This window comes from Humulus lupulus, chromosome 4 (assembly GCF_963169125.1).
Source record: "Humulus lupulus chromosome 4, drHumLupu1.1, whole genome shotgun sequence".
Lineage (NCBI taxonomy): Eukaryota > Viridiplantae > Streptophyta > Magnoliopsida > Rosales > Cannabaceae > Humulus > Humulus lupulus.
This window is the reverse complement of record NC_084796.1, coordinates 137659849-137683786: the sequence shown is the minus strand read 5'-3', so window position 1 is coordinate 137683786 and position 23938 is coordinate 137659849. Positions and strand designations below refer to the sequence as shown.

The following is a 23938-nucleotide window of genomic DNA, read 5'->3' as shown; positions in this document are numbered from 1 at the left end:
ATAAGAGCTAATGTTTCAAAAAAAGAAGAAATAAAAAAAAGTAAAGTAAAATAGAGACAATGAACGTATCATTGAAGATATATGGTCATGGCTGATGTTGCCCTTCCCTACACAGACAAAAAAGAAGCAATGTTACATCTATCCTCTTCTTCTTCTTCTTCTTCTTCTTCTTATTATTATTATTATTATTATTATTTATTTGAAAATTATGAAATCGCAAAATTATATGTATGCATGTATGTACAATCTTTCTAGTGTAACTTTTCTTGTTTTTTTTAATGTTGTATACATTTTCTTGAAATTGTATGCCATTAAAGCAAAATGACTGGAGCCATTTGTATACATTTATTTAGTACAAATATCATTTTTAATATCATTTTTAGTGACAAGGAATAATCAGGTAGAAAACAATGAAATAAATAAAATGAATTTTCCAAGAATGATATTGATAAGGAATAAAAGGGAAAATAAAACAAAATAAATACAATTATAAAAGCAGGAATTTCTTTACAAATTTGGCCAATCTTTTTGTTCTCATCGTTGATTGAGAGTTGAAACCAATACTAACTTGAGCACTGTATGATGAAAAAGAAGAAAGAAAAAAAAAACCAAAATGCAAAGACAGTGATGATTGCATTGGCCTCTTTTGTCTCATAATCACTTAATAAAAGGATTAAACCCCTTCCCAAAAAGAAAAACACTATACATATACACCTTCATTGACCCCACCCCCAACACCTTAACGGTATACTATATTGTATTGCCCTCCACCCTAAACTACCAAAATACCCCCCCCAAAAAAACCACTAAATCACTTTCTCCAAATATCCCAAAAAGAAAAAACTAGAACAAGTATAGGAAAACAAATATAGGTGAATCAAACTCTAAGCAAGTAGATACTAAGCTCAGGAGCACCGTTACTATCTGGGTTCATCATATAAAAAGCTTCAGAATCTCTGGACCCCACAATTCTCTCAAACTTAGCTCTCATGTACATGAGCTCACCGCCACCACCACCACCATCTCCTCCACCATTATCAGACCCAGAAGCCTTGTTATCATTGCTGTTATTATTCTCTTCAACAAGCCCAAGCCCAGGTAAGACACCGGCCCCCATTGAAATGGGCTCAACAGCTTTCAAAATCTTCCAATCTTTAGGCCCACAATTCCTCCTGGTAGCAAATCCGCTTTTTTTGCCATTGCAATAAGTCCTCCAAATATTTTCTTCTAACAATCTGACCCCTCCTCCTCTTCCTCCTTTTTTCAACTTTTCCTCCTCTCTCTCTCTCTCCTTGTCACACTCTAGAGCTATTCGAACCAGACCCGACGCCATTTCCCGGACCAGACCGCTTATCGGCGTGGCTAGCTCGATCAGGAACGCTGGTTCTGAGTTTGGGTCCTTCTGGAACGCGAAGTGCACGTGGCCTCGTCTCGACCCGAACAGTGTCCCCACCACCCGGTTTCCCAGTCCGGAAGAAAGCCCCGCTCGGTTCCGCCCGAAGGCTGTCAAGACTGACCGGAGTCGGGCCACTGCCACTGCTGGGAGCTTCTTCTTTAGAGCCTGAGCTGCGTTTCGAGCTGGGTCTGGCTCTGCGGTAGGTGTAGGACCCTGTAGTACCTCGGCCACTATCTCCTTTTTCTTCTCCACTTCATCCGCAGAAAAAGAAGAAGAGGGTTTTGGTTCAGGCTCAACGTCGTCGTTTTCTTCGTTTCCGACCTTCTTCGTCCAGTGGAAGTGTCGTTTTGAGGAGGAGGAGTCTAGATTGTTTTTGGCCATGACTGTCTTCATGTGAGAGTGGAAATGAAGAGAGAAATATAGCAAAGAGTAGAGAGTTCTAAACAGAAGAAGAGGAAGAAGAAGAAGGGTGGTTTAGGGAGAGACAAAAAGAAAAGATGAGCTTAGAGTAACTCTGGTGTCTTTTTCTTTTCCTTTATTTATTGTTTAGTAAGGATATTGCTTTTGCTTTTTTTTTTATTTATTTGTTTTATTTTTTTGTATTTGATGTCTCTTTAGATTAGTCCCAGAATTCTGACAAAAGAAACAAAGGGTGCCCCCACAAACTGATTTTGGAAATGAGAGAGAGAGAAAGAAATTGGGTTGGGTTTGTTTTTGTTTTTCTTTGTTTTCATTTTCATATTTATTTTTTCAAATAGAAAAGAAAGGAATCTAAGGGGACAATGTGTGTGTATTTTCACTTTCCTGTGGGGTAGTGTGTGTGTGAGAGAGAGAGAGAGGAGAGAGAAAGGAAGAAGAGAGTGATTTTGCTTGACTGATATATCTTTTGACTTAAACTTCTCCAAAAAAAAAAAAAAAACCAGTGATAAAGTTTGTAGCAAAGGCCACAAATAATCACCAATATCTATCTCACTGTTTCACACTCAAGCCTCAAATATATACAATAATTCGGAAGGTTTGCTATGGTATATATCTTCTGTAGGGTACTAAAATCAGCTTCATACTGTTAAATCAATATTTACAGATTTTGTATGTTGAATAAGACGTTTTGAAAATGTTTGGGTGGGTGCAATTTGAAAAGGATAGTCTTGTTGACTAAGAGTACTCTTAAATATGTGTCTAATATTACGAGTCATATTTTATATGTAGAGATGTGAGGCTTCGAATGACAAAATAGACGTGAAGAAGGATCACTGGGGTTATATAATAGAGCGATTACACTTGACATTTTTTTAATTTTTTTTAATACTAGTTTAAATCTTTAATTTTAAATTAATAAACATTAGAAATTAGTATATGTAAAACCCTAAATTGGCAATCTTAAATAGATAATATATTTTATAAGTTAAAAGTGTTTTTTAACAAGTTTGACGCACTTGTGCCGACATATTTATGATCTGTCGCAACAACTAATTTTTTCCAGATTTATTTACTTAAGTCTTAATTCTCTAGAAATCATGTTTATCACAATTTTATTACTTGATATTTCGTTGATATTCATTGAGAAAATATCATTTTATTTATAAAAGAATTTTTCTTTAAGTAAAATTTATTTTTCCTTTTAATAGGCTTTGAGACTTTTTGTCAACTCATTAAAAAATATTTTGTAATATTTTTTATTGACAAATTCTGTGGTAATGGCTGGAAGTGAAAAGAAAGATTAAAAAAATGTAGTTTTCTTTTTTTTAAAATGAAACTTTGTTTAATAAAGAAATTTTTTATAGAGATATCATTTTATTTAAAAGATGATTTTAAATTCCTTTTATTGCCATTTTCGAAATTAATATCTTGGATTAATTTGTAAGGTTTGCAAATAATTTCTTATTTAGTTTGATATTCTGACAATATGTTTATAAAATGAATTTGTATATTGGTTTTATAAAGAAAATATTCTGTGCTTATTCGAATTCATTTATTGAATATTTTTATCTTGATTTTCGTGATGCTCAAGATACTAAACTTCAGGAAATACAATCTTTGAAGGAATTAATTGTTATTTCTATCGTGAAAATTTTGATATGACGCAGGTGTTAGATGTTCTCGCAAAATTTGTGTCTATCGGATCAGATCAACTAAAAATGGAAAATCTTCATTAATCAATAATATCTTCAAATATTCTTACTTTTATTTGGAGATTCTTTATTGGCTTTTCCGAGCACGAAATAGTCTCTATAAATAAGCTTCTAGGGCCTTGAGAAAAAGTTAACTCCTCGATGTATAGTTATGCGAGTGAATTGTAATATTTGTGAGGGTTTATAGTTTGTATTAAATATCATTGTATTCGTGTGATCTTGTAGTAAAATAAGTGTTTAGTATTGTGGTGAGTCCGAATCACATTCATGAGTGAATACATGTTGTAATTTGAAAAAAATTCTTATAGTCTTCAGGAGAATATTTTTACAAGCCTTGCATCAGGAGGATGCAAGCACTCGCTGCCCATTGAAGGGAGTTCAAGTGGTTGAGTGTTTCAATCAAAATTAAATTAGTGAAGAGAAGTACAACAAAGTTTTAGAAAATCTCAAGAGGGAGTCTTGTTTTCTTTAAGTCAATATTTTGTAGTTGTGATTCTTTATTAATTAATTTTATTCTCTGGGCGTGACCCCAATGAGTAGGTGATAACTCTACAAAATAGAGTTATTTTACCACTTTTTATGTGCTAATTGTTGCTTAATTCTTGAGTCTTTAATTGATTTATTAAGTTTTTAAGCAATTTTGAATTTATTAGGTTTATTTTAATTTTATAGATTTTTGTGTGTTTTTATAGTTATTTTGTTGTAAAATGTTGTAGTTAATTATTTGAATTATTGTTGTTTAATTTGAGGTAAAAAGGTGTTGTATTATTGAAATTAAATGTTAAATATAAATTAAGTTATAATTAATATTTTCAAAAAATTAAATTGATTTATTTTATAGTTGAAAATATTTTATTATGATTTAGTTTATGTTTATTTTGTAGGGAAGTTATTGCAATTTTGGGCTTTGAAAAGTAAGTAAAAGAAGGAAGAAAAGTGGCATTTTTGAGAAAAAAGAAATGAAAAGCTGGCATTTTTGAAGACCACCAGCCCAAGCCCAACCAAGGCCCGTCTACTCCAGCCAGCTGCTTCTAGCAGCTCCTCCATGCAGCTCCATCAGCACTGCTTCGCCTCCTCCCAGCACGCAACTCCCATACGCCACATGTCTCCCAGCTCCTCCTCACATTCAACACCTTCCAAGCCACCTTCTTCTCTCCACGCCTACTGCTTTCCGAAGCACATTTCCCAGCCAGCCAGATGTCACAGGCCCACTCGGGCCTCTACCCAGCCAAACCTCTTCAGCAGTCCCTTGCCTCAGCTACTCCCAGCAGCCAGCCACCTGCCAAAGCTGCCACAGTCCCCTTGAGCCCATCAAAGGCACAAATTGTTCCCTTTGCCAAAAATACCACATTTTTTTACCCAAACTTTTCTACACATTTTACCCCAAAACATCATCATTACACCTTACAATTTACCCCTATTTGCCATATTATAATTAATTTAATCAATTTAAATTGATTATTTTAATATACTCATTTTGGCTATAAATAGAGAGTTTTGAAGACCATTTAGGGTGTCAATTTTGTGGGAGGTTACACTACACACTTACCACATTTCAAAACCTCTCTATTCTCTTATTCTTCTTTTTCTTCTTCTTGATTATTTTCTATGTCTTTTTAGAGAAACAATTTGGGGGTTTTCCTCCAAATTTTCCGAAGTTATGTTTGTAATTTTTTGTTTGTATTTTCTATTCGAGTTATGAGTTTCTAATCTTTTTAAGATTATTACGGTGATGAGGAAACAATATGTAACTAGATAGTATTTATTTTGTATGTTGATTTCTCATTTTGTACAACAAAGTTTATGGAATTTTCTTCTTCAAATATCTTCTTTCATCTTAAATATCATGTATTTTGGATTGTTAGCACATATTTACACTTTGTTCTTCATTAGTGCAAAAACATAATATTATTTGTATAAGATGTGTCATTAAATTGTACACATCCATGCTTAGAACAAAAATATTATGTTTTGCCTTATAAATAATGTTCATTGATTTATTTGTCATTTCATTAGATTGATTTACACTAAATGCTTTGAAATTATACTTTTTGAAATGTGAAGGAAAATCCTATATTTTTAGAAGTAATTTGTGCTTAAAATTATAAATCTATTTGGAAAATAGTAGTTTGACTTATTTTAACTATCACTAACTCTTGGGAATCAATGTACTTTTAAATATTATTGAACTTATATTTTGTGGATTCTATTATCTTAATAATCTTTCTTTTACCATCTTGATTTCTACTTTTAATTTATTTTTATTTATTGTCTTAAATTTCTGTATTATTATCTTTTATTTTATTTTCATTATACAAAAATCTCATCAATCTTTGGAGCTAGGTTAGAATTTATTAATTTTGATTTTAAATAGTTTTCTTTTCGATTTTAGACAACTCCTTTGTGTTCGACATCCTTGCTTACACGATCACTATTCTATATGAACGATTTGTGCGCTTGTGATATAAATATTTAAAACATACCTGTTTTGGGTCCATCAGTAGGTTATCCGAAAGGGTTTCTGAACCTTGTCAAAATTCGTTGTGTTCTTTATTGTTTTTGCACTGTCTTTTTATTGTGTTAAGTTTCTGTCATGACAAGTTCGTATTCTGTCCCGACAGATCTGAAATCTGTTTCAACATTTAATTACCATTCCACGTCTTAATTAATTCACATGGTTTAATTAATTTGGTAATTACTAAAAACATAATTTCAATTGGTATCAGAGCAGGTCACTAAACCCTTAATGAGCTTTTGTGGTTTTCCGTTTGTTTTGTTTCTTGTGAAATGTCTTTCTTTGTAGAAGGTGGATCTATAACTCGCCCCCCATTGCTGAATGATACAAACTATCCATACTAGAAAGTAAGGATGAAAGCTTTTATCAAATCCCTTGATGAAAGGGCTTGGAGATCAATATTGACCGGTTGGACACCACCTATTGAGACAGATTTGAAATCCAGTAAGACACGGGTAAAATCTGAACTTGAATGGTCTAATGAAGAAGATAAATTGCCAATTTATAATAATAAAGCTTTACATGCAATTTTTAATGGTGTTGGTGAGAGTTATATAAATTGATTTCATCTTGTGAGTCTGCCAAAGATGCTTGGGAAATCCTTCAAACTCAATTTGAAGGAACCGTTGATGTTAAGCGATCTAGGCTTGTAATGTTGACCACAAGATTTGAAAACCTTCGCATGTCTGAGAAAGAAACCCTCACTGTGTTTTATGAAGAATTGTCTGACATTGCTAATGAATATTTTTCTTTAGGAGAAAAGTTGTTTGACTCTGTTTTGGTTCAGAAAATTAGATCTCTTCCTGACAGGTTTCAATACAAGATCACAGCCATTGAGGAGGTAAAGAACCTTGACATCTTGAAAGTTGAGGAATTGATGGCATCTCTTCGAACTTTTGAGCTTAATCAAAAGATCTGCCAACAAGAGAAACCAATAGCTATGAAGGAGAAATCGATAGCCTTGAAATCTTTCCAAAGAGAAAATGGAAAGCTTAGATGAGGAAGATGATGATGAAATGATCTTGTTATCAAAAAAATTTAAGAAGTTTATGAAAAAGATTGGTAACAAGAAAAACATGTCTAAATCCTCCAAAGGTAATAATTTTTCAAAAACTTTTGAATCTACTAATAAAAAAGGTACTCAATGTAAGGAGTGTGAAGGTTTTGGACATATTCAATTCGAATGTGCCAATACCTTGAAAAAAATTAAGAAGGTCATGGCAGCTACTTGGAGTGACCAGGACTCTAAAAGTAGTGATGAAGAAGAAAATTCTATTCTTGTCTTAACTTCTATTTTTTATTGCTTGCCTCTTTTTATGCAGGTGAATGAGAACCTTGTTTTTTAAAACAATACTATTTCAACAGATGAGGGTTCCCATGGTGATTCAAATGAATCTGATTTGGATGAGGATTCCTTGAAAGAATCATACAAAAACATGTATGATCAATGATTGAAAGTGTGTTCAGATAATCGTTTGATGGCAAACAATAACAAAGTCCTCAAGAAGAGAAATGAAGAATTTGACTCTCTTGTTAAAAGACATGAAATTGATATTGTTGCTAAAGATTCTGAAATCAAAAGTTTGTCTAATGAAGTTGATCAAATTGTGAAAGGTTTCAAAATGCTTAATTGTAATGAACCAACTATTTCTAAGACTTTGAACCATTAAAACTACTAGACATAGCTATTAATTTAAATAAAACATGCATAAGAAATAATCATAACTTTATTAAAACTCTAAAATAATTATTGTATCAATAACATAAAATGTGATAGAGTATGAGATCCCATAAAACATAACTTTGAATAATAATATGCAGAATTACATTAAGAAAACATAATTTAAAAGACTAAAAAAATTAATAAATAACTTCGTCCTCGATCGACACGCAGTCCATTGAATCCCTTCATCCTTAACACACAAGCCAAGCTACCAAGAATCATTCCGCCTCCATATCTATTTTCCTACATCACACTAAAAATAAAAGAGTGAGCCTAATGCCCAGCAAGGAAAAATCTACTAACAATCATATAACATAAATCATAAACATAAGACTATATCATAAACATATACTATAAAACATATATCACAACTCTAACCCATGTACATAGTAATCTTGGGGTTTGCTATCTAAGCAATTATAAGCCCCAAGCAACATATATCTTGGGGTAATCTTGGGGTTTGCTACCCGATCCTTATATCTCAAAAATCCTTGTCCTGAGATTGAGAATTATGTGGCCTTGCCTTCTTTAACTCCATCCTTATGTGCTACTAGTGTATCATCATGCCCTTGCCCAATTCGTATATCTTCTAACAGACTTGACTGGATGGACAAGTTAGCCAGTTTTCCAATGACTACCTCTATTCCAGCATTGATCAACTCCTGCTGTAGCGGTTTCTCTATTCCAGCTGACGCTGCTAGACTCCCATAACTGTAATGCCCTGGTTACCCCAGAACAGTTATGGTGAACAGTGAACCGGAAATTTGACTCGCTACCCGAGTCATTCGGTTAAAAACGTGATCTAAGTGCTATTATCAGGTTAAGGTGAAAAACCAGTAAAAAGGAAAGGATATATTCCATTAAGTAAATAAACTGCTCATGAGCCTTTCAAAATGTTTACAAGTAGTTCGTAATACAAAAGAGTCGCTATTGTTTCAAATTTACAGTCCCCGCCGGCCTAAGCGGCAAAAATAGGGTAAACCCCTAGTCCCTCTGAGAACTCCTTGACCGTGGCGGTCAAGCGGCCCTGTATGTACACAACATCGCCCAAGCTCTCCACTCAGGGTTGGTTAAGCTTCTCTTTCCCTTTACCTGCACCACAAAGCACCCATGAGCCAAGGCCCAGCAAGAAAACACAATTAAGCATGATATAATATCAACAACGATCATAATAACCATTCAGGACTATCAGTCCAAACAAATAGGTGACAATAGCCAAAAGTCACAACATTGAGCACAGCTCCCTCTAGCCATGTGACGATAGGTTCACCAGGGCTCAACTGACGAGTGGTTCTTTCATAAGTTTGCTCAGGACAGGTGCATGGTGATTGGTCACCAACATAACCTTCCTCTCGACTCTAGAGTCGAAGCTATGGACAACGTCCCCTAGCCATGTGACAAACGGTCACCGGGGTCATATACCTTGGCTATAGACATCTGGTCATAGACCAGGCAAGCGCTTATAAGTTCTTCGACCTTAGGGTCGGTCCCGCATTAATGCCATAGAGCTATTCAAAGCGTGATCATCGACTTTAGAGTCGGTCCCTGACTAGTCAGTGTCTTAAACAGGTAATCAGCGTTCACTAGCATTTAATATGCAATCCACGTCCACATATATCAACCAACATGCCTCAATATCAAACCATGCATGTCATATACCTATACAGGGTGCAACTGTATTCATACACTGTTTTCTTACCTCTGGTTCGAGTGAGAATTTATTATATGAACGACCCCTGAGAACGATCAACCTTTAAATTCCTTGACGGTCACCTGGTCATAACCAAATTATAGGATTCATCAATAAAAATGATAACTGAGGGTTCCCAAACCAAATCCCAGCCCCCGAGACATCAAATACTACCCAACCGGGTACTAGGTCCAACCCCGAGGCCTAAGGTTTGAATCCCTAAGCTAAAAACCACATTTTGGCAAAATTGACCTTAAGGGCCGCGTCCCTCCCCTGCTGCACCGCGGCGCGCCCTCAAACAGAGAGGGCTCTCCCCCTGCCAAACGCCAAGGGCCGCGGCGCACCCCTACTGCGCCGCGGCGCCCAGCCCAGACCAGCAATACGCCCTCACACGAACCCAATTTTTCTCCTGTGTTCTTTCCTCTCAAACCAGTCCTTCAAACCATCTCTAATCCTCCTCCAAACATACAATTAAACCCCCAAATAACACCCATAGCTCACCCTCATCAAATCCCAATCAAACCAACACAAAATCTCCCTTTGATTCCCACTTTCCACATCAAAAACCATGAATTGAAAACTAAAAGGGAAAACAGAGTAACACCTGAAACCAAAGACTAAAACTCACATTGAAACCGGTTTTGGACCTCCCTTACAAGCTGAACCAAGCCACCAACCCAACTCTTAAGATTCCTTGGTTGAATCCCCACTTAGAACTCAAAACCCCAATGAAGGAAAAAGAGAAAGGTGATGCACGGGAAGGAAGAGGAAGCAAGTCTCTATTTTTGTTCTGTTTAAGTCTACCACTTTCTACAGCCAACAGCCACTTGAGTCACATTTATCCACCCTTAAATGACCAAATTACCCTTGTGTCATCTAAAGCTTCACAAACTATTCTAGGGGTAAAATTGGTACTTTTCGCTTAACCCATTAATCATAATTAACGCTTCCCAATTCTCGCTAATCTCAGTATCCTCAAACACCAATAATTCATATCCCGTTACCCTAAAATCCCCGGTAACGCTATAACCATCAATATCACCCCAAGACTCACCCCGAGCCCCGAGCTCAAACCCGTTATGACCAAACCGATAAATCATGCTTAAAGATCGTCTCATGTCAAAATACTCGAACCAATCCACATTATAATGTGGTCTCACAATACACCATTAACACACAAACAAATATTCAGTTACCCTCAACAGGCCAAATTACCAAAACACCCCTGTAAACAAATGTGGACTCACATGCATGCATTTAACATCATATTATAATATAATTCTCATAAACATGCATAAACACGTTTAATGGCATAATAGGGAATTCGGGGCATTACAATAACTCTTCTTACTTAGCGCATCAGCAACTACGTTTGCCCTTCCCGGGTGGTATAGGATTTCCCAGTCATAATCCGTTACTAGTTCTAACCACCCGCGCTACCTCATGTTGAGCTCCTTTTGCGTGAAGAAATACTTTAAGCTTTTGTGTTCCGTATAAATCTCACACCATTCTCCATAAAGATAATGGCGCCAGATTTTCAATGCAAAGACTACTGCTTCCAACTCCATATCATGCATTGGGTAGCGTTTCTCGTATTCCTTCAACTGCCTTCGGGCATAGGCTATTACCTTGTCATTCTACATCAACACACAAACCAAACCTTACTTCGACGCATCACAGTAGACTACAACCTTTTCATTGGGTGTCGGTACACAAAGTTCTGGTGCTGAGCATAGCTTATCCTTAAGCAACTAGAAGCTCTCTTCACACTTATCCGTCCAGCTGAACCTTTGCTGTTTCCGGGTCAGGTTGGTGAGCAGAGTGGCTATCTTAGAAAAGCCCTCTATGAACCTCCAATAATAACCTGCTAGTCCCAGAAAACTTCTTACCTCTGATCGTTCTTTGGTCTTGGCCAATCATTCACAGCCTCTACCTTAGATGGGTTTACAGCAACTCCTTCCTTGGATACTATGTGCCCGAGGAACGCTACTTGTGAAAGTCAAAATTTGCACTTCTTGAACTTGGCGTAAAGTTGATGCTCCTTCAGTCGTAACAAGGTCATCCTTAAATGTTCCTCGTGCTCAGCTTCATCCTTTGAATACACCAGAATATCGTCAATGAATACTACGACGAATTTGTCCAAGTAATCCTTAAAGACCCTATTCATTAAATCCATGAATGCAGCTGGAGCGTTGGTAAGACCAAATGACATAACTAGAAACTCGTAATGTCCATAACGAGTTCTATAAGCTGCCTTGGGAATATCCTCTTCCCACACCTTGAGCTGGTGATACCCGGACCGTATATCAATCTTTGAAAACATGGTTGATCCTCAGAGTTGATCAAACAAGTCGTCAATCTGGGGTAGTGGATAATTATTCTTAATCATTACCTTATTCAGCTCATGGTAATCTATACACATCCGCATACTTCCGTCCTTGTTCTTCACAAATAGAACCGGTGCTCCCCATGGCGAATGGCTCGGTCTAACGAAACCCAAGTCTAGGAGTTCTTGCAGCTGTGTCTTTAACTCCTTGAGTTCGGTAGGTGCCATCCGGTATGGTGCCTTTGAGATAGGCTCAGTGCCCGGTACTAGTTCGATTGTGAAATCAATTTCCCGAGTCGGCGGCAGCCCTGGTAAGTCGTCAGGAAATACTTCGGGGAATTCCTTTACAATGCGGACGTCTCCAACCTTTAATGGTGTTTCCTTTACCACATCTGTGACGCTGGCTAAGAATGCTTGACATCCTCTTTCTATCATCCTCTGTGCTTTGAGAGATGAATAAGCGGTGTGCATAGTCCTGAAACTTTTCCCATATAGCATAGTCTCTGACCGTCAGAAGTCTCGAACGTCACTTGCTTGCATTTGCAGTCGATGGTTGCTCCATGCCTCGCTAGCCAATCCATTCTCAGTATCACGTCGAAGTCTTTGATCTCTAGCTCTATCAGGTCTCCTTCTAGTTCTACGTCCTCAATTTTGATCGGTACGCCTCGTACTATCCGTGATGATAGGACTATTTCACCCGAAGGCAATTCTGTCACAAACCTAGTTCTAAATCTTTCACAAGGTTTGTCTAATTTCTCTATCATTCCTAACGAGATATACGAGTGAGTGGCTCCTGAATCAAATAATACTTAACATACATTATTGAGGACAAGAATCTAACCTGTGACCACTTTATTGCTAGTGTCAACTTATCCCTGTGTTATGGCAAAGACTCTGGCAGGAACCATCTTGTTGTCCCTTTTCTCCTCTGGCTTGAGCTGGGGACATTCTTTCTTTCGGTGACCTTCCTAACCACAATTGTAGCTTCCCTTGGTGTTTGTACGACACTCACCATGATGTTTCTTTTGGCACTTAGAGCATTGTGGGTATTCTACATAACCCGACTTATTGCCTCCATTGTTTGTCCGTGCTCTTTTATCGTTGTCAGACTGCTTGTTGTCAGGAAGCTGTCTCTTCTAACCATTACTATTGTTGCTAGGCTGATGATTGTTGTGGTTGTTGTTCCGACCATTCTGAGGTTGACTCTGCTGCTTAGGCTTAGGCTTACTAGCTTCCTCCTCACTAATATTCGCCTGAAGCCTTTCTACTTCTAATGTCGTTTGGCATAAGTAGTAGTTTCAGGGTTTGCTAACTTAACCCCTAGCTCAATCTTTGGTCTAAGTCCTCTAACGAATGTGGTAACCCTCAAAAAATCAGTTGGAACCAACTCTGGTGCAAACTTGGCTAATTGGTCAAACTGCCGAGCATACTCTGCTACTGATAAGTTCCCTTGCTTCAGACTAGCGAACTCTTCCACCCTTGTGGCGATGACAGTCGAGTTGTAGCAATTCTTGCGGAACAACTCCATAAATCTAGTCCATGTCATGGTGGCGACGTCGTGAGTCTGCTGAACTAAGTCCCACCATATTCTAGCATCCTTCTTTAGTAGGGACGAAACGCAGGATATGCGGCCCGCGTTGCCGAGATTCATGTGCGCTAGGATCGGCTCTACATTTCTGAGCCATTCTTCTGCCTCGAAGGGGTCGGTTGTCCCTTCAAAGTTTGGAGCGTGTTTCTTACAAAACTGCTCGTAGATTGGCTCCATGTATTGAGCAGGGTATGGCGCATAGTTCGCCATTGGCTATCCCCCATAAAGACCTACTTGTTGGGGTGCCATTTGTTGAGGTTGCAGCGGAGGATGAGTCTGAGTCTGTGGTTGCGGTGGTGCTTGTTGTCGCTGTTGCTACATCAATTCCTCCACTTACTGTCGAAGTCTGGTAATTTCTGTGGTGTTGTCAACCGGCAGCGTCGGCGGCGGTGCACTTCGGTTAGCAGCAGCACGCACTCCCCTTATGCGAACTGGAGGGGCTTCATTATTCTTAGGAGCGACACTGGCGGCATTGACATTGGTGCGTGCAGACCTTCTAAGCGACATCTTCAGCAGAGTTCTAACAGTCGAGAAAAGCATGTTAAAACTTACCCTAATAGGCTCTAAGGCAAAAACTTAATCTAAGCAAACATAACTCAGACCTATTAATTATGATTTCTTATGAAAAATTATATAAGCCTTCTTTATTGTTAAGGTGTGTTTCTATACTTAGAAAAATTAGCCATCTTTATTATTTTCTAAGTCTATTTCTAATCATCCTATATGACTTAATTACCAGGCTCGAAACTCGTCGTTGTTCCAAAGTTAACCATATTGAGGGAGGGCTGGGATCAGTAAAATCATTCCCCCTACCATGGCCCCCTAACTCTCTATATAGAACCCAGTTCATTGATTTGTATCCACCCTCACCGAACTTGGTCATTATTTATTATGATTGTAAAAAAAAAAATCAAACTCATACATGTCATTCAAAAATAACAATAATATTTATTTTTCACTATGTACAATCATAAATGCAAAATAAATAAAGAAACTAATCTAATCTAAAAATCAGGATCTTCTACATCTGACCCTTCATCTAACATATCATCATCTATCTCTTCATAATCATCATTATCTTGAGCCTCAAAATTTCCTTTAGGAAGATTCGTAAAGATTCTATGTTTTTGCTCATTTGTGAATTGGAATTCCATCTTAGAGGTGAACCTAAGTATGAGAAAATAATATCTCATAGCTACTGGTAATTCATCTTCATCATCTATTGTCTCCCATATTTCTTCTAAAGTTGCAATTACAGTAGGATAATCTTTAAAAAGTCTAATCACTAAAACATATTGCTCCGTAGCTCTCATCATGATTTGCTTAGTTGTTTGGAGGTGACCTATCTCATTGTGGAATAAGAGTAATCTTTGAGTGATTGTTTCTAGCACTCCTACTGTACTTCTTGGCTCTCTAATTCTTTTCAAGGCCTTAATGGCTTGGATATCCTCATAGGTTAAGGCTCTATCCATTCTTAACTGAAAACATAAGGCTAAAACGTTAGCTAAACACATAAACATAATAACTATAACATAAACATTTACATTGGCGGTTAGATTCGGAGCTTGAGCGTGTGTATCAAGGAGAACTTCGTGGAAATGGACTGTTGCTCTGATACCAACTGTAATGACCCAACTATTTCTAAGACCTTGGACCATTAAAACTACTAGACATAGCTACTAATTTAAATAAAACATACATAAGAAATAATCATAACTTTATTAAAACTCTAAAATAATCATTGTATCAATAACATAAAATGTGATAGAGTATGGGATCCCATTTAAAAAATAAATAAAACATAACTTTGAATACTAATTTGTGGAATTACATTAAGAAAACATAATTTAAAAGACTAAAAAAATAAATAAATTACTTCGTCCTCGATCGACAGGCAGTCCATTGAATCCCTTCATCCTTAACACACAAGTCAAGCTACCAAGAATCCTTCTGCCTCCATATCTATTTTCTTGCATCACACTAAAAATAAAGGAGTGAGCCTAAAGCCCAGCAAGGAAAAATCTACTAACAATCATATAACATAAATCATAAATATAAGACTATATCATAAACATATACTATAAAACATACATCACAACTCTAACCCATGTACATGGTAATCTTGGGGTTTGTTATCTAAGCAACTATAATCCCCAAGCAACATAAAAACATTGGGGTTTGCTAGCTAAGCAACTATAAGCCTCAAGCGACATAAAAGCATTGAGGTTTGCTAGCTAAGCAACTATAAGCCCCAAGGACTACAAGACATATTCATATATATCATAACATAACATATCATAACATAAACATATTATAACATAAACATATCATAGCATATAAGCATATAAAAACTATCCTATTTTCCTTACCAAAAGCCGGGATATTTGGGAACAAGAACGGGATTTAGAAACTCCTATAAACCAACAGTAAAATGGTGAGATTCTCTAAAAATAAAGATGAATATGAGAACTAACCCATCAAGAAGAAACTTACCAAGAAAGACCTTAAGTTTCAAGAACTTAAACACCTAATCAAAATTCAATAACAAGAGTTAGGATCTGAATAAAAGAAACTAAAGAATCATAAGGAATCGAACTTAAGGAATAGAAATACCTTGGTTGACCTTATGGATTGGTCTGTACCTCAATACTGAAATCACACTAAACCTCACTTCCCAAGTGTTTATAAAAACTTAGAATGATAAAGCTTTAACCCAAAACCCATGTGTATCTCTCTATAGTAACACTAGCACCTTGGAGGCTCTGATCAAATGCTTGAAGAATGAAGAAAATGGCTGAGCACTAGGTCCTATTTATAGAGTTCAAGGAGTGAAACTAACCCCTTTTAATTTGAATAAATAAATTATTATAAAATGAAAAAGATTTGAATTTTCGTTCAACTGACGCCCAGAACTCGGTCAAAATCGTTCAAAGGCAGGTCTATGGGGTTAAGGGTATTTTTAAAATTCAAAAAGTCAAACTTCCAAAACTATACTCATGGAGCCGATATATTTCCCACCATAGGCGATATATCCCCTCCGCTAGTATTCTCGAGGTTCGTTCGATCGTTCGTGCAAAGTTGACGTGTTTTTCGTATCTTCCGTAGGCGGTATATCGGCCCCTATGCTGCGATATATTGGCATACGTGAATATATTAAACACGTAATTGCACTTTTTCAGCATAATTTGAATTAGATAAACAGCTTTGACATAGTCATAATACGATCCTAACAGTTTTTGAAAGGTTCTAGAGCTTCTAGAGCTTTCTTTTGTTAAAACTATTCATCAAAATACTTAATTCCTTAATAATCATGGTTATGACAAGTGTCATGCTCTTATTGGCTCTATCTAAACCATAGGTTATAATAAATAATATATCTATCACCAGCAATATTAATCAAACCTTATGTTATAATTAATATTCTTAAACTATAGGTTAAACTTATAAAATCCACAACTGTTGCTATGAGTTTCCAACTAAGTCCCGACTTGAACCAAAATCCACGGTAACTAACATACTTCTAACTATTACTAACTATTACTACTATCTAGCTAGTTAAGTAAATATTCTGGAACACTACAATAATCATAAATCTATGGTTTTGGATGATGTTCTGCTTGCAGGTCAAAAAGTTTGTGATTTTTCTAGGTTAGGATCAAATGGATCTAAACCTAAAGGAAAAATAATTTTTATTTATGGAAATATTTCTTTTATTTCGACGACTGACCCTTCTGCAGGTTCTACTCAGACTCATGTGGCTTCATCTTCTCAATCTGTCACAACATATGAGAAACATACCAGAAATTTCCAGAATAAAGAAACTGGTCATTTTATTCCAATTTGTCATTTCTGTGGAGTGAAAGGTCATATTTGACCTAAATGCTTTACCTTGATGAATCTTCTTCAAAAAAAATTACTTTAATCATCATGGTAATTTGAGACAAATGCCCTTGAAGAAAATGACTCCACCTAAGAAAGTTTGGTTGAAGAAAAATAAATTCACATGTCTTGTTGCCTTTACTTGTTTTTGAACATGTGCTTCTAACTCTTGGTTTTTTTTATTAATGGTTGTTCTAGGCATATGACAGGTAACAAAAGTATTCTCGCTGACTTCAAGACTTTGAAAAATTAGGAAGTCACATCTGGAGATGGTAAGTCTTGTAAGGTACTTGGTAGTGACACTCTAAATTCTAAAGGACTACCAAAGTTGCAAAATGTTCTTTTGGTTGATGGACTTAAAACTAATCTAATTAGCATAAGTCAAATTTTTGACCAAAACTTGTTTGTAATTTTCTCATGATAGTTGTTTTGTGCTTAACCAAGACGAAAATTGTGTTTTGAAGGGTTATAAATCTGTTGATAATTGTTACACATCATCTCAATCACACACTTGTCAGACAAACACAAGGAGTGATACTAATTTGTGTCTTGAAAAACATGGTCATGTGGATTTTGAAAATTTAAATAATAGACAGTGTGGGTCCAGTTCATGGAGTGCAAAAATTGGGTAAACATTCTTCTGGCAAGTATGAACCATGTCAATTGGGAAAATATTTGAAAATTTCTCATAAAAAATATTTTTGTGTAGATGGTGTGTATCAATGCACTAGGGAACTTGTTGAAAATAAAACTTTGGTCTTAGAATATGTTGAGATTGTTAAACGAATTGCATATATTTCCACAAAATCCCTATATGCGGTCAAGTTTGATTCCCTCATGAAATTCATGGGGGTTTATACTAATTAATTTATTTATTATTGTTTTTTGCCATATCCTTGGCATTGTGTTGCTCAAACATTGTCTTGTTCTTGTCCAAATTGAGAAAATTGTAAAAAATTAGTTTTTAACATTATTTTACTATTTGGTTAGTTTTTCTAGTTAATATATCATGCTTAGTGGTCTCGAAAAATAGATAGGTCTATCCATTTAATATTTTTATGAATCAATATGTATGTGGTGTGTGAGTATATAACATTTTTTATCTTGTCTCAGGCTCCATCTTAAGAATAGAGCTATCTGCATTGGTGTGTGAAAGTCATCCATGAGTAAGTTGGAACTATGTAACTAAAATTGTATAGAATATACTCTACAATGTGAAAAGGGCTACCATCGGTATAGTGTGAAAGCGTCTAAGATGGGTACTTCATGCAACTTGCGAAAAAGGCTAAAATTTTCCACCAAAGGGCAATATCCCATGCTTTCACATGCACGCACAAATGCTTGAGACTGATTTTAGTGGTAAAAAATATATATTAAAATGCATATACACCATTTGATTCACTTTAAATATTTCATGGGATAAGACTAACTCTTTTTCTTGAGACAAATAAAAGCATAATATGTTAAATAGATTTATTAAACATTATAGCAAAATTTTGTTAAAATGTACTAATGTTTGGTTTTTTCTCAATGGAGAGGTCATGAAAGATTTTTTGAGCACAAAAGGATATTTTGACATTTTTATATTTATATATATACCTTTGTACTATTATAAAAAAAATGGTTGATCGTTTGTGGGGATAGTGAAAATATTGACAATTTCTTTTGTGCATTGAAGATCATATTCTTAGATAAGCAAAAGTTTTCATTTCCCAATTTTTGTGGTCTTTTGGTTGGTACCCATTTTTCTTCCACTTCATTTTCTCTTCTTCTTCTTCTTGTTTCTTTGTTTCATTTTTCATCTAACATGTGCGCAGGCAACCATGGTGATGAACTATGATGGATGTGTGTTTGGCCCTTGATGGCGTTCCTTTGGACCTTTTGATAAAAAAAAAGGGGGAGACGAATTATTTAGGGGGAGTATAAGAAGTTTCATGTTCTTGTGATAATTGATCGAATTTGGAACATGTTTTTTTATCCTGTACCCTATTTTTTTGTTATATCTTGCGCATGGGGAGTTTTGCGTAAACTTTATGCTCCAACTATGTATGCTTTGTACATACTTTTGAGTGAGGATAAAATAAGATATTTTTGTCTAAAAAGATGCCAAAGGGGGAGATTGTAAAACCCTAATTAGCTATCTCAAATAGACAATATATTTTATAACTCAAAAGTAATTTTTAACAAGTTTGAAGCAGTTGTCCCGACATGTTTATGATCCTTCGCGACAACTAGTTATTTCCAGATTTGTTTTCTTAAGTCTTAATTCTCTAGAAATCATTATATCTGTTTAAGACAATTTTATTACTTGATATTTCGTCCATATATATTGATATTCACTAAGAAAATATCATTTTATATATAAGAGGATTTTTCTTTAAATAAAATATATTTTTCCTTTTTTAGGCTTTAAAACTTTTTGTTAACTGAATAAAGAATATTTTGTGATATTTTTATTGACAAATTTCGTGGTAATGGCTAGCTCTGAAAAGAAAGATTCAAAAAATGTAGTGTCCTTTTTCTAAAAAGGAAACTTTGTTTAATAAAGAATTTTTTTATAGAGATATCTTTTTATTTAAAATATGATTTTAAATTCCTTTTATTGTGATTTTCTAAATTAATATTTTGGATTAATTTGTAAGGTTTGAAAATAATTCCTTATTTAGTTTGATATTCTCACAATATGTTTATAAAATGAATTTGTGTCTTGGTTTTATAAAGAAAATATTCTGTGCTTATTCGAATTCATTTATTGAATATTTTTCTCTTGATTTTCGTGCTGCTCAAGATAATAAACTTCGGGAAATACAATATTTGAAGGAATTAATTGTTATTTCTATCTTGAGAAATTTGATATGAGACAGGTATTAGCTGTCCCTGCAAAATCTGTGTCTGTTAGATCAGAATCATCTAAAAATGGCAATTCTTCATTAATCATGAATATCTTCAAATATCCTTGCTTTTACTAGAAGATTCTTTCTGTGACTTTCTGAGCACGAAATGGTCTCTATAAATATGCTTCTAGGGCCTTGAGAAAAAATGAACTCCTCGATGCATAATTTTGTGAGTGAATTGTAATATATGTGAGGGTTCATAATTTGTATTAAATATCATTGTATTCGCATGATCTTGTAGTAAAATGAGTGTTTAGTTTTGCGGTGAGTCCGAACCATATTCATGAGTGAATACATGTTGTAATTTGAACACAATTCTTATAGTCTTCAGAAGAATATTTTTACAAGCCTTGCATCAGGAGGATGCAAGCACTCGCTGCCCATTGAAGGGAGTTCAAGTGGTTGAGTGTTTCAATCAAAATCAGATTAGTGAAGAGAAGTACAACAAAGTTTCAGCAAATCTCGAGAGGGAGTCTTGTTTTCTTTAAGTCAATATTTTGTAGTTGTGATTATTTATTAATTGATTTTATTCTCTGGGCGTGGCCCCAAGGAGTAGGTTATCTGAAAGGGTTTCTAAACCTTAATTCATTATGTTCTTTATTGTTTTTGCTATCTTTTTTTTGTGTTCAGTTTCTGTCGTGACAAGTTCGTATTATGTCTCGACAAATCTGAAACCTGTTTTAACATTTAATTACCATTTTGCACTTTAATTAAATCACCTGGTTTAATTAATTTAGTAATTACTAAAAACAGAATTTCTTTGTACAATTGGTTTACTATTACATTCAGTCCATCCTAACAACCATCCTAACAATAAAAAAAAAATATAAGAGCATATGTAATGAAGTGTCAAATGTCAAATTAGTGATGCAGTGTTAAAATACAACACCTCACAAAAAAGTTGTTTCAATGATGGGCCAAAAATTGTGTCAAATTTAGCGTATGCTAAAATTTGTACCAAATTTAACACAAATTATAACATTTATATACATTTTGAGTATGTAATGACCCAACTAATTCTAGACTTTGGACCATTAATAACTACTATACATAGACACTAATCTTAAGAAAACATACATATGAAATAGTCATGACTTTATTAAAAAACTGTAAAGCAAAAGTTAAAATACATAAAAATTCGGGGTAGGATATGGGATCCCATTGTTTGAAATAAAACATATCTTAAATCTTAAATAAATTCGTTACAAGATCAGTTGCGGAAAATACATAAAAAAAAATATAATTGGAATGACTAAAAACAACTTCGTCCTCGAATCGTTCACACAGTCCACTGAATCCATTCTCCCTCAATACAAAACCCAAGCCGCCAAGAATCTTTCTGCCGCCATAATTATTTTCCTGCACATATAAAATAAATGAATGAGCCTAATGCCCAGCAAGGAAAATCTACTAAAAGCATGAAACATAAACATAAACATAAACTATAAACTATAACATATACTATAACATACATCACAATTCTAATCCATGTACATGGTAATCATTGGAGTTTGCTAACTAAGCAACTATAAGCCTCAAAATACAATGAGGTTTGCTAGCTAAGCAACTATAAGCCCCAAGAACATAAAAGTGTTGGGGTTTGCTATTTAAGCAACTATAAGCCCCAAAACATATATATCATAACATATAAAAACATATCATACATTATACATAAACATAACACATAACATATAGAAACTATCCTATTTTCCTTACCAAATACAGGGATGTGAGAACAAGGACGAGATTTGGAACACTCATAAAACCAATAATAGAAACGTGAGTATTTCCTAAAAGAAAAGATGAAAAGAAATGAACTAAAACCACCGAGAAGATACTTACCAACAAGAAACCTCAAGTTCAAAGAACTTAGATGCCTAACCAAGAATTGAAAATATTGAGTTAGGATTTGAGTAGAGAAAAACTAATGAAACATACCGAAATGAACTAGGAATAGGAATACCTTTGAATGCACTATAACCGAACTACACCTCGATATCGAAATACACACTATTAACCTTACTTCCCAAGTGTTTAATAAGCTTAAGATGATAAAACTTATAACTCCAACCCAAGTGTTTAACACTCTAAAGTAAACCTAGCTACTTGAAGGCTCTGAACTCAGCTTGAAGAATGAAAGAAATGGCTGGGTACTAGGTCCTATTTATAGAGTTCAAGAATGAAAAGATTTTCTTTTAGCTTGAATAAAAATAATGACTATTTAATTGAAAACATTTGAATAATCGCTCAGCAGAGTCTTAAGACTCGGTCAAAAAGATTCTGAGGCTTATCAAGAGGTTATGGAATAAAATGAGCTTGGTTTCAAAGTTATTCAAAAACCTTGCCCTAGAGTCGATATATCGCCCATGGTAGGCGATATATCACCTGGGCTTTTATTCCCGAGGCTCGTCGAAGTGTTCGTGCGAAGTTACGTGTTTTTCGTATTCCCCGAGTGGCGATATATCGCCCCCTAGAGCTGCGATATATCGGCATACGCTGAAATATTATACACGAAATTGCACTTTTTCAGCCTAATTTGAATTGAGCAAACAACTTTAACTGAGTCCTATAACGATTTCAGAGCTGCTGGCAGACTCTTGGGAATTCAAATATTATTCTTATAAAACTATTCCTCAAACATACTTAATTTCTTAATAAACATGCACACAACAAGTGTCATTATCTTATTGGGTCTATCTAAACCTTATAGTATAATAAATATCATCTTCATAATCAGCTATATTAATCAAGCCTTATGTTATAATTAATATTCTTAACTATAGGTTAAACTTATAAAATCTATAAGTGTTGCTGTGAGTGTTCAACTAAGTCCCGGCTTGAACCAAAATCCACAGTAATAAACATACTATAACTACTACTAGCTATTACTACTACTACTACTATCTAACTAGCTAAGTAAAGTTCTTGGGCTCTACAATTCTCCCCTACTAAAAAGAATTTCGTCCTCGAAATTTACTTACCAAAATATTTCGGATACCGGGCTATCATGTCCTCCTCCAACTCCCACGTTGCCTCTCGTTCAGAACTATTACTCCATAGGACTTTGACCGTAACTACTTCATCCCTCTATCTAGGATGCTAACCGGTCGTTCCTCGCAACTCAAGTGTTTCTAGAGTGTTATTGTATCGTACTTGAGGATGTGAGATGAGTCTGATACATACTTTCGTAGCATTGAGATGTGGAACACGTTGTGACTATCTGCTAGGGCTGGTGGTAGGGCTAATCTATATGACACTGCTCCCACTTTGTCCAATATCTCAAAAAGACCTATAAAACAGGGACTAAGCTTGTCTTTCTTCCCAAATCGCTTTACGCCTTTCATAGGAGATATCTTCAGGAAGACTTGATCTCCGACTTTGAATTCCACATCGCATCACTTGGCATATGCATAGCTTTTCTGATAGCTTTGAGCAGCGAGCATACGTTTCCTAATCAACACTACTGCTTCTTGAGCTTTTCTAACAGCTTCGGGACCAAAAAGCTTCCTTTCTCCTACCTCATCCCAATGTAGCGGCGATCGACACCTCCTTCCATAAAGCAACTCATAAGGTGCCATCCCGATCGTTGACTGGTAGCTATTGTTGTAGGAGAACTCTATCAGCGGTAAGTACTTATTCTATGATCCTCTGAAATCAAGTACACAAGCGCGCAACATATCTTCTAAAATATGTATGGTGCGCTCTGACTGACCGTTTGTCTGAGGATGAAACGCCGTACTGAGACTTAACTTAGTACCCATGGCTTGCTATAAACTTCCCCAAAATCTCGATGTA

The 23938-nt window shown here is 35.4% G+C and overlaps 1 protein-coding gene across 1 annotated transcript; it reads right to left on the bottom strand.

Annotated features, from left to right (window-relative positions):
- Positions 1–458: 458 nt before the first annotated feature.
- LOC133830831 (protein MIZU-KUSSEI 1) lies at positions 459–2110 on the bottom strand. Its single transcript, XM_062260910.1, has one exon. It carries the CDS (start codon positions 1787–1789, stop codon positions 878–880), a length of 912 nt encoding a protein of 303 aa, XP_062116894.1. The 5' UTR covers positions 1790–2110; the 3' UTR covers positions 459–877.
- Between the last annotated feature and the right edge of the window lie 21828 nt (positions 2111–23938).